The sequence below is a fragment of the Rousettus aegyptiacus genome, unplaced genomic scaffold (assembly GCF_014176215.1).
Source record: "Rousettus aegyptiacus isolate mRouAeg1 unplaced genomic scaffold, mRouAeg1.p scaffold_m13_p_18, whole genome shotgun sequence".
Classification (NCBI taxonomy): domain Eukaryota; kingdom Metazoa; phylum Chordata; class Mammalia; order Chiroptera; family Pteropodidae; genus Rousettus; species Rousettus aegyptiacus.
Window position 1 is genome coordinate 4,049,802 of NW_023416293.1, and position 16,123 is coordinate 4,065,924.

Here is a 16,123-nt window from a genome sequence, read left to right on the forward strand (position 1 = left end):
TGTTAGCATCACGCATGGGAATGCAACATTTTCTAGGATTTGACATTTTCAGCGATCGAAAACTATTTTGTAGATGGAAATACCACTACTAAAAACCGGAATGCTATAAATAGAATGATGTCATTTGTTTCCAAAGACTATCGATACACTGGAACAATGTGAAAATAATCATAAAAGTGAGATTTCACGGCAGACTTTGGGGGTGAGGTTAGGACTGTAATCTGCGAGTTATTTCGGGGTAAGTGCTGCCAGCAATTATTCTCGGGGCAAACGGGAAATGGGTTAACTGTCAAGGGCCCTCAGATTTTCATTGGCTTTATTTATACTTAACCAGGGCCACCTGTACCATCTTTTAGCTGTTCTGCGTCTGCTTTTCGTATATTTAGGTAGAGAAGCATGGCTAACGGTTAAATATCTCATCTTTGCCCTCGATGATGGTCCACCCTCTTACAGCATCAAAGTTAGAGCGTATAGGATGGAGCCAAACTGCCTAGACTTGAGCCCTGGCTCTGGCACATATTAGCAGTGTGATCTCGGGCAAGTTACCAAACACCACTGTTTCCTCCTTTGTGAAACCCTGACCTCCGAGAGGGGTCTTGGGAACTCGGTTAATACCTTGGCAGTGCCTTAAAAATTGCCTGGCACACAGTAAGGGCACAGTAAATGATAGCAAATATGATGGCGATGATGGTATGTTGTTCTCCATACCAAATTTTCCTTGAAACCCCTAAGTAAAAAATTAGAGGCCAAGTTTATTTCCTTAAATATTTCTTCTGGGCCTGGGACACATGCCGATTGGTATACATTACTAGCTTAATCATTTTTAACAATTATAAATTATAAAAATAAATGACAGATATTTGATTTTGCCCTGAACAATCTCCTGTAGTCAGACTAGTTTATGTTTTTTAATGTTTCAGGCAGCAGATAATGGCAGCTTTAAACTCGCAGACTGCCGTGCAGTTCCAGCAGTACGCAGCCCAGCAGTACCCAGGGAACTACGAGCAGCAGCAGATCCTCATCCGCCAGCTACAGGAGCAGCACTATCAGCAGTATATGCAGCAGTTGTACCAAGTCCAGCTCGCACAGCAGCAGGTATGAGAGACGACCCCAGCACTCAGCCCTAGAGAGGGGTTTCTGCTTCATTGAAACGCCAGTTCTTTTTTATGAGTCGCTTACGAATTTTGCTTTAGTTAGCCTGTCAGGTGTAAAGGAACTTGTAGGTGACCTTTATTAAGGTGTGGCAGTTATGAAAGAAAATATATGATACTGAAGCAACAAATGATGTGGCCGCTATTATATTGTCCTAGAGGTATTTGGCAGTTGTATGGACAGAGTGTCATTTCAGTGAGTCTGAAGAAGATTCTAACAGTGGTCCTGGAACCATGAGGACTTGGGTAACTAGCATTAGTTCAAGGACATCCTTCAGACAGTGCACTGTCATAGGCCCAGACAGCTTTCAGTGGGAGGACCCCATCCCCTAAGGCTATCGGTTGGTTCTGCAGAGCTTGGATCCATCTTGGCTTTTGTGTTGAGTACAGTAACTAGATAGTGCTGACCTACGATATGTTGGTAGACCTCTCACTCCCTACTTCAAAATAGTTTGAGTAGCTGGTTTAGGGGAAAACACATGGGATGGGGGGGTCAGATAACACTTGGATTTTGTCCCATCTTTGCCATTATCTTGTTTGATCTGTGATTTTTCTGCCAGGAAAGGATAGGATATGAAATCCTGGCCTGTCCTATTAATTTCACGGGACTATCAGAGGAATAAAATGAGAAAATAATTACTCTGTGAAAGTATTTTGTACATATGGAAGGCAACTGATTTTACATTCATTTTTTACATCTTGCAGAGGCATAATATGCCTCTTTAAACTCAATCTAGGAGCTGCTTTGGCAGCACATCTATTAAAATGGAACAATACAAGGGAGATTAGCATGGCCCCTGTGCATGGACGACATGCAAATTCATGCAGTGTTCCCTGTTAAAAATAAATAACCAAGCAAACAAAACAGTCTAGCTAAGTGCGCTTATTCAGTTAATTTTCATCTATAAAGCAATTACTACCTGTCAAAAAATCTGAGTGAAGAAAAGTATTACCTTATAGTTGCTCTACATATCTTGTTAGATGAAGTAATCTTTGGTTTTTGCCCAGCTCTTGAAATTCCTTGAAAATTAATATTCTTACCTAAAATACCTTCTTCCCTGAGTCTTTAGCATTAACGAGCAGTTAAAAAGCACTGTAGGGTTTGTGTAATCCATGAGAAGAGGGAAAGGATGTCAAACCAGAGTTTATTCAGGATAATTAATGGTATTTTTGAGGGATTTCTTTCCTGTCTTCTAAAGCTTGTTTGTATGTTAGCGTATTACTCCTCTTTTCCTGCTTTGATGGACATTGAAATAAGTTTTTAATAAGATAGCTCCCACGCATTTTCCTGTTTATAGGATGCTATCACGTAATGAGTACAAAGTCAAGTAGGGCAAAACCCATACTCTTTGGAACAACTAGAAAGCCATAATTTTAGATTACAGTGCTCATACTGTTTACCAAATTGATAGATTGTCTAGGGAGAGAAGGAAGGGGACTAGGCAAGGAACAAAGAGAACATCAGCCCCCATAAAGTATTAATGTTTATAAAAATACTGAGCAAAATGACAAAATATGACCATCTTATTAATTGGGGCTGTGGTTACCTTAGTGTTACATTGTTCCTGTACCTTTCTGTGCTTTTAAAAACTTCCCAAAGTACAGAAGAGAGATTATATATAAAGTGAAATGTATATACAGATATGCCAAACTATGTCGTTATCCCTAAACCATAAGATTATAAGGGCTTTTTTCCCCTAGATTTTTTCCTTCCTTTTTTTTTTCTTTTTAAAAAAGTTACATAAATGCCCAAACACTTAATCAGCAATAGCATGGATAAATAAATTTTGTATTTTCACAATGGAATGTCCTATAGCAATGCAGACAAACAGAACTGAATTACTTGTGACCCTATATGTGAATCTCACAAAAATAATATTGAGTGAAAGAAGCCAGACACACACAAAAAAGAGCATATATTATACAGTTCTGTTTATGTGAAGTTCAAAAACAAGCAAAGACTCGACAGTGTTAGAAGTTAGATAAGTCAGAGTTGTTACCGTGGCGGGCGCAGGCAGGGGGCAGGGCATGTCTAGAGAGAAGTGTCCAGTGGGCTGCTCTGCGGTGCAGAGAACGTCTTGATCTGGCTGTTGGTTACATGGGTGTGTTCAGTTTACGAAAAATAATGGCGCCATACAAAGTTCCTGCATAAGTTACTTAGGGTATGAAGGTTACTTAGGTATTTTTAGTAGTATTAGTATCTGTCCATCTTGATATAAGAAAGGAATGTCTCAAAATAGTTGTTGTCCTTTGTGTTTAAGATGTTTTTACTCTCCCATTTTGACTCAGAGGACATTTTGATTTCATATTTATGCATGCACATATTTTAATCATAATTATGTAAAGAGTGACAAATTTTCATTGAGAAAGTATTTTGATTCAAATTCCATTTTATAAGCCTATTTAATTCCTAGGTCAGTATTTTCTACATGATTAACAGTTTTCAATTTAATTGCGGTAAGAATTTTTTTGTGTATAAATATATAGTGTACAGTGAAGAGATATTATTTTTGTCCATTTTAGAATAATTGTTCACAATTATCAAATTTTACCATTAACAGCTTCTGCCTTTGTGAATTTTCTTTTGTAATTATTTATTTCTACCAAGTTTCATTTTCCTGATGCAAATTTTATGTATGAGTTTTATCAAGATTTTCTCTGTCAATTTTATGAACAAATATTACTGTGTTCAATTTTTGCCCTCAGTAATTTTATTTTGAGTTAATTATTTCTACATTAACTTTTCCTGGTTAGTTTTTCTGTGATTCTCAGCTTCAGTTGTTCATCTGTGTTAACTTTTTATCACTTAACTGTTGGTTCAATCTTGAGCTATAAATACTCATTATAGATAAGATAAAAACTAATAAAGTTTATTAGTAATTTCGTGGAGCCAAGTGCTTTGGTAGGACAAAAACATGGGGTCAGAATGCATTCTAGGGCAAACGTCTTGCTCGTTAGCCTTCCTGGTCAGTACACTTTCACTTTTTCTCGACTCGTAGGCAGCATTACAGAAACAGCAGGAAGTGGCAGCAGCTGGGGCTTCTTTGCCTGCATCGTCAAAAGTGAATGCAGCTGTACCAAGTGACATGCTGTCAGTTAATGGACAAGCCAAAACCCACACTGACAACTCCGAAAAAGAACTTGAACCAGAAGTTGCAGAAGAAGTCCTGGAGAATGGACCAAAAGGTACAGTTTGCCGTATGTGTTCATCCATCCAGATGTTATAGTTTAGACTGCATGAATTGCAAAAATCAAGAAAGAGGTTGTCTAGCTTTGGAGAGCAATTACGTATTTGTGAGAGTTTGAACGTGTTTTCACTCTTTTATTTTATTTTTATTATTTTGTTTTGTTTTCACTCTTTTTTCATCTGAATCTGATACTTCTAATAACCTTAGAATAAATCAGATGTCCTTTGGACTCTGGGTCATCTTATTATATAGACAGGTTATCTCGTGACAAATTGCACCCAAATTTATCAGCTTAAAATAATATTTATCTCACCATTTCTGTGGGTTAGGAATTCAGGAACAGCTTAGCTAAGTGATGGTGGGCCTGGTGTCTCATGAGGCTGCAGTTGAGATGTTGGCTGGGATGCAGTCATGTGATGGCTTGGCTGGGACTAGAGGCCCTGCTTCCCAGAGGGTTTCCTCACAGGAGGCTGGCCGTTGGCAAGAGGCCTCGGTTCCTTGCCCCATGAAGCCTCTCCATAGGGCAGTGTCCTCGGCGCAGCGCTGGCTTCCTCCAGAGCACAGGATCTGCAAGTGAACAAAGCAGAACTGGACGTATCTTTTATGCCCTTACTTTGGAAGTAATACGTCGACACTTGGGTTGCATCCTGTTGGCCCACATACCAACCCTGATACATTTTGGGTGGTGACCTGACAAGTGCATGAATACTCAGATGTGAGGATCCCTGGGGCCATCTTGGAGGCTGGCTACCATATAGTACAGCACAGTTTTTGAAACTAAAGTGTGTTACCTAGAAGATGACTTAGCATTTTCAAAGGCCTGTTAACTTTTCACGGGCAACTTACTCGTTCATTCCTCAATTGGTTGAAGATTTTCTGCGCGCTACGAGTACAGTGGTGAGACAGAGTAACACAAATGTAAACTGAGACTCTGGTCAAGTACTGTAATGGAGAGAGAGGTACATTATAGTTTGAGAGCATAAATATGGAGGATGTGACCTGATTAGGTCACCAGAGAGAGAGGTCATCAGAGGCTTTCCTGGGAAAGGGACATTTGAACTGGGAGATCTGAACCATGGTGGTGTGGTTCGTAAGAAAGCTGGTTTCAGAGCTCTCCCTTGTCTTTTTAGAACAAATAACAGAAAATACTTCAGAAAAGGCCTTGAAATCCCTTGGTTTATACCCTCCCCACCCCCTTTTTTTCCTATTAACAGTTTACCAATATTTTCAAAAGAATCTTTGTCAAAATCTTTGTCAAATCTGTGACTCTGGAAAACCTATTGCGTAGTCTAGTGCACGTGGATACTGTTCAGTAACAGGATTTTAGCCCTTTTCACTCAGTCCCTAGCAGTTCCAGTCCTGTCCACATGTTTCGGCGGGCAGTGGGGGCGGGATGGATCAGCTCCTCTAGCATAGCCCCTGGAACGTTGGGAAACTCAGGTCAACATTTTCCAACAGAGGGGACCGAAGTCAAAGCCCAGCTTTCTTTGTCCACATCCAAAAGTGAATTTATTTTTAAGTCCAGATCTCTCTTTGTTAGACAGTTTGTTTCCCCAGCTCCAGCTAGGAAGTTTGCAGTCATTCTTAAATCCCCGTATGTAATTAATGTCGAAAATAAGCACTTCTAAGATTGTGGATTGCAAGTCTTAAAGTGGTATGACGAAATACCCGGGACACTGTTCAGTGTAGTAAGTTGGAGGGAGACTTCCATGGGGAGGCCTTTATGTTCCCGAGTCCTCGATCTAGGCTAGACCATATTGCACTTGGTGCCTCAGTGTGGCTGGCAGATGGTCATATGCCAGTATTACTGCTTGCAGATGAAGGCTCATCCTCTTTAGCTTTTGTAATTCCTGTTGCCTTTAGAATCTCTTCCAGTAGTAGCAGCTCCTTCCATGTGGACACGACCCCAGATCAAAGACTTTAAAGAGAAGATTCGGCAGGACGCAGATTCTGTGATTACAGTGGGCCGAGGAGAAGTGGTGACTGTTCGAGTACCCACCCACGAAGAAGGATCATATCTCTTTTGGGAATTTGCTACAGACAATTACGACATTGGGTTTGGGGTATTCTTTGAATGGACAGACTCTCCAAACACTGCTGTCAGCGTGCATATCAGTGAGTCCAGCGACGACGACGAGGAGGAGGAAGGTAGAAACGGGTCCATACTCAGTAGCTGCTGGGTCGTGTGTTGGGAAAAATAGTGGCAGTTCAGATGTCGGACAGCCTTATGCTTCCTCATTAACACTGCCTGGCCAGGAGTCACTATCTTTATCAGGTCGTGAGAGGGCCAGCTTCCTAGGACAGTGGTCCCCAGCCTTTTTGGTCCCAGGAGCCAGTGTTCCTATGAGAATCTAACGCGCGATCTGAGGTGGAGCTGAGGCGGTGATGCTAGTGCTGGGGAGCGGCTGCACATACAGGTGAAGCTTCGCTCACTGGTCCACTGCTCACCTCCTGCTGTGTGGCTCAGTTCCTGACAGGCCACAGACTGGTACCAGTCCGCAGCCCAGGGTTTGGGGACCCCTGTCCTAGGGGACTGTTCCTGAGCATGAATTTTTTTGAATACCAAGAAGATATGTTTGGCCATTCACTTTCTGCTTATTGAATACTATTTTACATCCAGCCTGTGTGTCAAAAGCTAAATACGCAAGGTCTTTTTGAACAATTTTAAAGGAGCAAGTAAGGAATTCTTTTAACTCGAATTTATTTAAATTTGATTCTGATGTTAGCTTTTGAGTTCATTATTCTAAGATTTTTTTAATGCAAATGTAGAAACTCACCAGAACATCTTACCTAAAAAAAAAAAATTCACTTGTTTTCTGTTTTATTAGAGTATAATTTCTTATTTTCTCTAAGTAGACAAAATTATTTCCAAGGACGTTCTAAACTATTTGGTCTAGGGAGTAGGTTATAAAATGTACTGCTTATTAATTGGGAAGATAATCTCCTTAATTTTGTTACCCAGAAAAGTTAGAACTTAGGGCTTTTATACACTGTACCTAGTGAGCACTTAAGTATTTGTTGCCATGGTTGACAGTGATACGGAAGGAGAATGGAAAAGCACCTTTCTCTCAGTCCTGGGAACTCACTAACCTTTCTGGCAACTTGCAAACAGACTGTTTGTCTTTGAAGAGGGTTGGGAGATTATATTGGGGTGAGTTTAAAGAGGTAGTCAGTCGTTGGAGGTGTGTGGAGGGAGTTTAAGAGTTCAGTCAGCCTTTGAGATGCACCGCGCAGCCATGTTTCCACACCGAGCCGTGTCTGGGCCCTCTGGGGTCATGCACAGGCACACTCACACGGGCCAGTGTCATTTAGGAGCTGCTTCGTCTTGCATGGCATTTTATTTTCGGCCATCTTTATTCCTGAGTACCACTAGCAAGGTAAAGTATTGCCCATATATACTACTGACAACCAGAAAGAAAAAATACAGGAGTGGACAAAACCAGAAGAGGTGAGAGAGAGAGACCTGGGCAGACTGCAGAGCAGGCGCCACTCCCGCCGTCTGGTGCCTCAGCAACGTCGGGACCTGGGGCTGAGCCCTGTACTGGCCTTTGAAGCGGCACAGGGACTCTTGAAAATCAGACCGTTTACAAATATCTGAGAAAGAAAGTTTTAATGTGTGCGTGTATGCAAATTATTGTACTTATAAAGAGCTTTGTGAATAATACAGAAGAATCCTCTGTTCAGAAGTAGGTTGGGGTATGTGTTTCTCCTGGCTCGCCTGCCGGAGAGCTGCTAAAAGGAGTTGCTTCTGAGTCTGGGCCCTCAGCTGTCATGTTTTGGGGTTATTGCTGCTGGGAAGAGCACAGGTAAAAATGTCTGGGGTCCAGGGCCTATCTAGAGGTGAAAACTCTGACATCCTGAACCTTTGTTCTAATATATAGTACCCTCAGATTGAAAATGGCATTACCTGTTTGTGTGCCAGTCCAAACCTTCAAATGATGTGCAGCTAAAACTAACCCACTCAAACTTCTGTGTTAACAGTAATGACAGCGAGCATTCATCGCTCCCGAGGATTGTTTACTAAGAGGTGGCCCACAAACCGCATTGGTCCATGTGCCACACTCCTCCTTACGGAGGCTTCTGTGCCACCATGTCTTGTCCACATTGTGCATTTTGGGGGGATCATTTTAGCTTGGGCTCGATGGAGGAGTGGTCCAGTTTTTTTCTGGTTTGTCCTTTGTTTTGTCTCCATTAGGCCTTGAAAGGCAGAAGAGTTCATTTTCTCTGAAGTGTGGACGGATGGTAACCCATCCTGTAATTCTCCACTTTCTTCAATGTCTCAAGGTCCCAAGTCTTTGCTTAAATTAACAAAAGAAGCATTGTTCTCTATCCCAGTAATCTCTGGTTTACAGATTTGGATCTCGAATTAATGGATCAATAATCTATTTAATGGATATCTCTATTTCTCATTTGGCAGTGAAGGGCATTTCATTTTCAGTATTGCTGCGATAAAGCAAATCTGATTTGGGCCTTCATATGTGTCATCTACTTCTTAAAAATAAACTCCTCGAGAGTAGTTTTAGATTTATAGAAAAGTCGCAAAGATAGTGCAAGGAGTTCCCGTTAACCCCTGCACCCCATTCCCCGGTCGTTAATATCTTACATTGTACTATGGTTCGTTCTTCATAACTAATGAACCAGTATTGGTATATTATCATTAACTAAAGTCCAAATGTATTCACATTTCCTTAGTTTTTACCAAATGCTCCAGGATCCCAACCAGTATGCCGCATTATCATATCTCCTTAAGTTCCTCTAGACTGAGAGAATTTCTCCTTGTTTAAATTTCTGGTAGTAGCCATGACAACCATTGCACAGTTAACTTAGTCGCCAAGTTCACGCTGCCATGTTCTAACCCTGAAAGTCTTTTATCTTCTATGCTGAATATTCCCTTGAACTATTTTCCTTGAGGCTATTTTTATTTAATATGCTAAAGTGAGACTTTTAAGCCGATTCATAATTTTCGCACTCCTGTAGGTTTCTAGAGGTGTTTTTTCCCCTGACCTTAAGTCATTGCAGTTCAGAAAACTACTAGCTGGGGCAAACTGAAAGTCAGAGCTTATTTTTTGGCACCAGGATCATCCCTGGGTTATGCAGGCCTAGTGAGTGTAATTACATTTTCAGAGCATCTCTGAATGTCTGCCTCTCTCCTGTGGTTTTCTCATTTTACTCTTTATATTTAAGATATATAGAAAATTATAGTCTTCATAGGTTCCCTTCCTCCCTTCCTAAAACAAAGCGGACTTTCATATTGGGGAAGAGGAGGATCAGGACATTTTCCTTGGTCTTACTCAGATGAGTGAGAGTTCTCCTCTTGGGAGGAATTGGGAATTGGGTGGATGGGGAAGGGGAGAGATGGGGCTCAGGAATAGCAGCAGTGGCCAGAGCACAGAGAGAGAGAGAGGATGCTGGCCGCTGCCACCACTGGAGTTCGCCACCGGTCTCGCAGGAGCCGCACAGTGCTTGGCACGTCGCGGTTGCTGGCATATATGAGTGCGTCAGTCAGTCAGCCAACCAGCATATGCTCGAATACACGTAAGTTGTAGATGGATCGAGGGAATTCTTAATGAGCAATTTCTGAGTGCAAGGATGGAGTTCTGAGTGCTTGGCGCAAATGTGGGTTTCCCGGATCTATTCATGACTTGTCTCTTCTTTCTCACAGAAAACATTAGTTGTGAAGAGAGAGCCAAAAAGAATGCCAACAAGCCTCTGCTGGACGAGATCGTGCCTGTGTACCGACGGGACTGTCATGAGGAAGTGTATGCCGGCAGCCACCAATACCCAGGGAGAGGAGTCTACCTCCTCAAGTTCGACAACTCCTACTCTTTGTGGAGGTCCAAATCAGTCTACTACAGAGTCTATTATACTAGATAAAGATGTTACCACAGAGTCTGGAGTCTAGGGTTGGGCAAAGATGGCATTTATTTTGGAAATTTGTTTTGACTTGTGGAGCATTGCAGTCAGTGTTTACCCTATTGATTTTGGTCTCATGGTTTGTGAACTCTTGTTGGGAATCAGGATTTCCTTGAGACTTTAGCATTGATACTTTGGGGTTAAAGGAATTCCTCAGACTCATCCAGCCCCTGGGAGCTGACCAGCAGAGTCACTGGTGGATGCTGAAGTTACATGAGCTACGTGTAAAATCTTTAAAGTCTCCGAAATAAAACATCCCACCGTTGACCCCACCTGGCTGATGGTTAGTCCATTGCCGCCTGCTCCATGTGTTTTATGAGAGGCTATAGTTAACAGTGCCCTCTAATTCGAAATCATTATGTTAATAGTCTACATTGAGGTATAGCTGACTTTGATTGAAGATCACCATTTTTTAAACTTAAAAACTTAAGACCTCACAGATTATAATGGAAGAAAAATTGCCTCAACTTGCTCTCGTTGTGAGTGACCCAGATTGTGTTTTGCTCTGGATACAGCTGTTATGTTTGCTTTGGGTTTAGCGTTCTATTACAGAGAGGTCTTTTCTGAGATAATCTTAAAATAGAATGATCAGACCTGATTGCTGATTGAAGTGTCAAGATGCATAGAACACCTCTCAAACATTCATCCAAGCAAGCCTCCACACACTCTGGGTCCTTTTCACTGGATCTTTACAGTATGAGTAGCAAAGTAAAATTAACTCGTTTTCGTCTCGATTTGGCTTTTTAGAGAGAGCACCTCAAATTGAAACTGTTTTCTACACAAGCATATAGTTAAGGATTTTATAAACTCAAATTTCCACCTACTAATTCAGTGTACGAGGAATAACATTGCACTAATGTAGAAATCACTGCCAGAGACGGTCCATTTTTAATTTGTTACTACTTAGATACAAACCCTACACGACTCCAGTTTGGAATTACTAGAGAGAATTGGAAATGTATATGCCCATGCTTACATTTTTTATAGCTTTAACCTCTATTATGTCTTTATTGATGGAAAGAGGTACATCTTTGTTTTCTTTACTGGAAACAAATATGGGTTAATTGCCTCAAATATGTATAAGTGATTGACTAGTCTAGAAATTGGTGTTTTCGGAAGGGAGGGTAGCACAGATAGAAAATGACAAAGATGGCAATATACACGTAATGTTGTTACTATATGTTGTTACTGAAATACTTAGATTTTTAAAATCTCAAATCATAAATCACTTCTCGTAGGAGGGTTTCCACTGAGTAGCTGCAGTATATACAGTTCACTACATAAGAAAGGGGCTGTTTGTTTTGTGTGTGCTGCATTTTTTTTTTTTTTTAATACCTGGTTTTGTATATACCTAACTCTCTTCTCTTTCGTTGTTCCGAAACTGGATTATTTTTTCCTAAGCAGTGCTTATTTGTGTTTTTTAATTTTGGTTTGGTGGTCCTAGCTCACAGGTGTCCATCCTGTTAATCCAGAACACGCGTCAGGCTGTCTGTCAGCGTCATGTATATATATGGTATAGAAATCACGGGACTAGGCACTTCCTGGATTTTTTTTTTTTATTGGAAAATACTGTATTTAAAATGTAAAATAAACTTTTAAAAAGCAGGCACTAATATATATTTCTTTCAGCCTTTGATTACAGATTTGTCCTTGTACATGTTAAGATGAATTTTCTTCTAAAAATATTGTTCTTGGGAGCAGTGTCTGTCACTCTACATAGCAGTGGTTCCTATCACATGTTCACGTCGAAACATTTTTGGTTTTAAACTTTTTTTTTGCCTTTAGCTGTTGATTAGTTAAATTCAAGTGCGATTTCAAAAAGATCTTAAAAATAATATATTTAATCAATTAAAATGTTTATCTGTAACCTGTTGATGTTTTATTAATATATAGTTACTCTCTGAAGCATTAGTTCTGTATTTCATCATTTGGGTAGGACAAGAAATGTTTTAACTGATCTTTTCTATTTTAAAAAGTTGAAAAACAGCAATTTCTGGCTGCCTCGTTTTTGGTGTGAATTACCCTAGTGGGTTAAAACGGATTTAAAAATCTTCAGACTTCTTGATGGAAAGGAAACACTGACTTTTCTCATTGAAAGTGACTTTTATAAAACTAATTCTCCTGCACAGCCATGTGTGGAGCATGTTCCTCAAAGTACATGGAGGTAACTGACTTCAGAGTAGCCCCCTGAGATGTGGCATCTGCCAAGCACCGGTGAGGAGGGGGGTCCCCAGTCAGTGAGATGTGGGGTGCCGGAAACTATTCTAAAAATGACCCCGCTGAAATGCAGGGTAACTTGGATGTTAATTTTCTTTTTCTTCTGAAATTTGGAGAGACAGAATAAGGTGGTCATCTTGGTTGTGTGGGTGTGTGTGTGTGTGTGTGTGTGTGTGCGTGCGTGCGAGCATGTGTTGCTGTGTCAAAAGCCTGAGGCCAGACCAGAGGACAGTTAAGTGCAGCTGTTGCTGTGTGAGCACATCGTGGAAACCATGCTCCTGAGTCTTGACTGCTGACTTAAGGAAGAGGAGAAGCAGCCAGTTCCGAATAATAAAAGATTGCTGATAATTCCCTCGAGGTTTAGAGTACAAGTCCATAACCAAAACTATCCTTGCGTCTGTCCCCAACTTTTTCTCAGTTCAACACATGTCAGCAACCTAAAAATGTGTGCCTGTGTATCTCCATGGAATAGAGCAAATCTTAATTTCATCTTTATTCACTAACTTTTCAAAATGAGTACGAATCAGCATTGAACTTTTATCTCATATGTTTGCCTAGGATTCTTCAGCTTAAAGTTTTTAAAAAGTTGATTATTTCGAACATCCTTGTTTTGAATTTGTCATTATTTCAGGTGTTTATTTTGCTTGGTTCATTTTATAATGAATGAAAGAAGGAGGCATTTTTATTAGTTGACATGCCGCTTGTAAGTTGTGATTTGATTAGAGTACTTAATTCAGTACCAAGAAACTAAGTGGCTGACTTTTCCAGAATTGACATTGGACTCAGGCCATCAAACATTGGGTATAAGTCGGAGCAATTAACTCATCCCTTGTAGCTGTAATGAAGGGTGTGTGATTGCTCAGTTCAACCCTTGGATGAACTGGCGACTTGCAAGTCTACGAAAAGAGCAAGTACCCATTCAGTTACTAATACTTTTTTTTTTCTTTAAAGGCACGTCTATACAATTATAACAGTTTTTACCCATTTCCAAGATTATTAATTTAAAAATCTCCAGGTGAAGGTGATACAACTTTTCTTTTTGGCATGGCAAAATACAGAAACGGAAACATGTTTTTTAAGAGTAGATACCAAGAAATGGAATTTCTGGATCATGAGTTCTATGCATTTTTAATTTTAATAGGCCCTGCCAAATTATCCTCCAGACAGACTGAACTAAAATCTCTTCCTACTAGTATATGAGGGGGAAAAAATAATAATAACTGCTTTTTCCCACCTGTCAGCACTTAAATTTTGGTCATTCTGATGGGTAAAAAGTGAATTTTCAATTTCATATGTGTTTCCTGATGCATAGTGAGATTAAGCATCTGTTTTTATTGATTGATTGTATTTCCTATTAATTGTTAGTGTCCTTAACCCATTTTTCAGTTGAGTACTCTTTTATATTGATTTATTAGCATTTAAAAATATAGTTTGTTACATAATCATACATTATATATTAGTATTTTCTTCCAATTGATAGTTCGTTCATTTTGTTTATGGTGTTTTGTGTAAGTGTATGTGTCTGGTCATAGACGTTATAAATATCAGTTTCCTTTATAGCTTTTGCTTTTTTATGTATGCATATATCTGCTTCTGAATTCTGTTCCATTTATCCATTTTGCACTTTAAATTACTACAGTTTTAAAATATATTTTGAAACAAGCAAATCTCCCCTGTTCTTTTGATGCTTTTGGCTGTTTTCGTCACTTTCTTCCATTGAATGTGATCATTAACTTATCATTTCAAGAAAAATTAATGTGATTTACTTGGGAGTATTACATTTAATATATAGATTAGTTGGAGAGTTGGCCATCAATTTGTAATGCGTGCTTTAGGTTACCTTTTAAAAATATTGATAGTTTTTTGTTCTTAAATAGTATCTTCAGTAGAAGAGATGGAGTGCTACCACCCTTAAGTGGTCTTTCTCGCCATTATTGGTTAGGGAACTGGCTAATCTGGGACAGCAGAGACTCAAAAATAAAACGGCTCATATATGAGAGTTTGATCCCGTGAACAGACCAAAGGCGGCCAGTGGTACCGGGCAGGTGGACTCCACAATTTCATGAAGTGATGGAGAGCACCAAATTTCTTGATTTTTTTGCTCTGGCATCCTAAGGGATGGTGTTGGTTTTGTATGTGGGGTTAAAAACTGGTCCTCCAGGACCACATTCCGGGTTCAACCAGGGTCAGGGGAGGCCCAGGTTTAAGGGGAAAAACCCTACTTCTGTTCCTTTTCCATGAGCAGGTACCTAGTTACATGGCTCCCTCTAGCCGCAGTGTCTTTTGCTGGGCAGTCGCCTCATGCCCAGCCAAAACCCGGAGAGGGGCGAGTGTCTGTTTTATGAAAAAGACGGATTTTTGTAGATAGTAGCCTGCATTTATCAGGTGAGTTTTAAAATATAACTTTTGTTGATTTTTTTCCCATTATAAAAGCCATACCCATTTACTATAGAAAATTTAAACAGCATGCATAGGGAAAAAACTAAATGTATAAACCTACCACAAAGAGTAGTTGTCATTTGGTAAATTTACTTCTTGTCTTTTTTCCTAATCTCGGTTATGATCTAACACTAGCCTAGAGAAAAGTATAGAGCACTTTGATCACATTTGCCATTTTGCCTTGTTTCAGATCTTGCCTGAGTACTAAAACATTAGTGAAGGTGTGAGCCCTGTATTTGTTTCTCATTGTATATGGTGTTTAATAACAATGTATATTACCAGAAAAAGGAGAAACTATGGTTTTGCAGAATGCTTTTGAATTTTATACAGAATGATACCGTCTGACAGTTCATTTTCCCTCAACTACATTGTTTTTAGTGAATGGCTTCATATGGCTATACTAGTACAGAGGTCTGTCACGTGGATGTCACCATGGAGTCATTCTGCTGCTGTTGGACATTTAGGGTTTTTCTCAGGTTTCCACCACTATAAACATTCTTGTATGTGTCTACACTCATGTGCAAGAGTCTCTGGTGTACATACTAAGAAGTAAAATCATAAACTGCGTAGATCTTCAACTATTCTAGATAATGCAAAATTGCTCTTCCATTGATTGTCCCAGTTAAACTCTCAAAAGCAATATACAGGAGTTCCTGTGTTCCACGTTCTTACTAACAGATTCCGTAATTTTACCAATTCAGTGGGTTTAAAACAATACCATCCATGGTTTATTTTGTATTTCCTTAACAACCAGTGAGGATAAACATCTTTTGATGTTACTGGCCTGTGAATTGTATGTTTTATATCTTTTGTACTTTTTCTTCTTTTGCAAGAGCACTTTAATCTGGAGTCTCTCATTTTTTTGGTCTTGTGCATCACCAGTACCTGGTACCACACTTCTGATTATCTTTTACTTTGTTGATAATGTCTCTTATTGTTTAGAAGTTTTTACTTTTAATTTGAATTGATTAAACATTCATAGTTTTTGTTTTTCATATCTTCTTTAATGAGTTTCCCCAGCCTTAAGGATATAAAGATAGTCTTCTGTATTTTAAAATGTGCTTTGTATTTAGGTCTCAAGTACACCTGAAGTTTATTTTCAGTATAAGGTAGGAGTTTTCTATTACTTTATTCTTCCATAGGGCTAACAAAAATTATTCTAATATTCATAGTTATACAAAGGATAGTTTTTATTTCCTATATACGAATATACAA

General features: G+C 39.6%; 1 protein-coding gene and 1 non-coding gene across 2 annotated transcripts in view; both read left to right on the top strand.

Moving 5' to 3' along the window:
• Positions 1–12,238, top strand: part of ACBD3 (acyl-CoA binding domain containing 3) — a 32,737-nt gene extending 20,499 nt beyond the window's left edge. The window contains exons 5-8 of the mRNA XM_016157460.2: positions 921–1,095; positions 4,151–4,337; positions 6,203–6,487; positions 10,002–12,238. Of these exons, the coding sequence (XP_016012946.2) occupies positions 921–1,095; positions 4,151–4,337; positions 6,203–6,487; positions 10,002–10,213 (859 nt within the window). The 3' untranslated portion in view covers positions 10,214–12,238. The remainder of the gene's footprint in view (positions 1–920; positions 1,096–4,150; positions 4,338–6,202; positions 6,488–10,001) is intronic.
• LOC118613498 lies at positions 1,890–1,993 on the top strand. The gene has a single exon (XR_004955504.1). It is a non-coding gene; the product is annotated as a U6 spliceosomal RNA (small nuclear RNA).
• Positions 12,239–16,123: the final 3,885 nt, after the last annotated feature.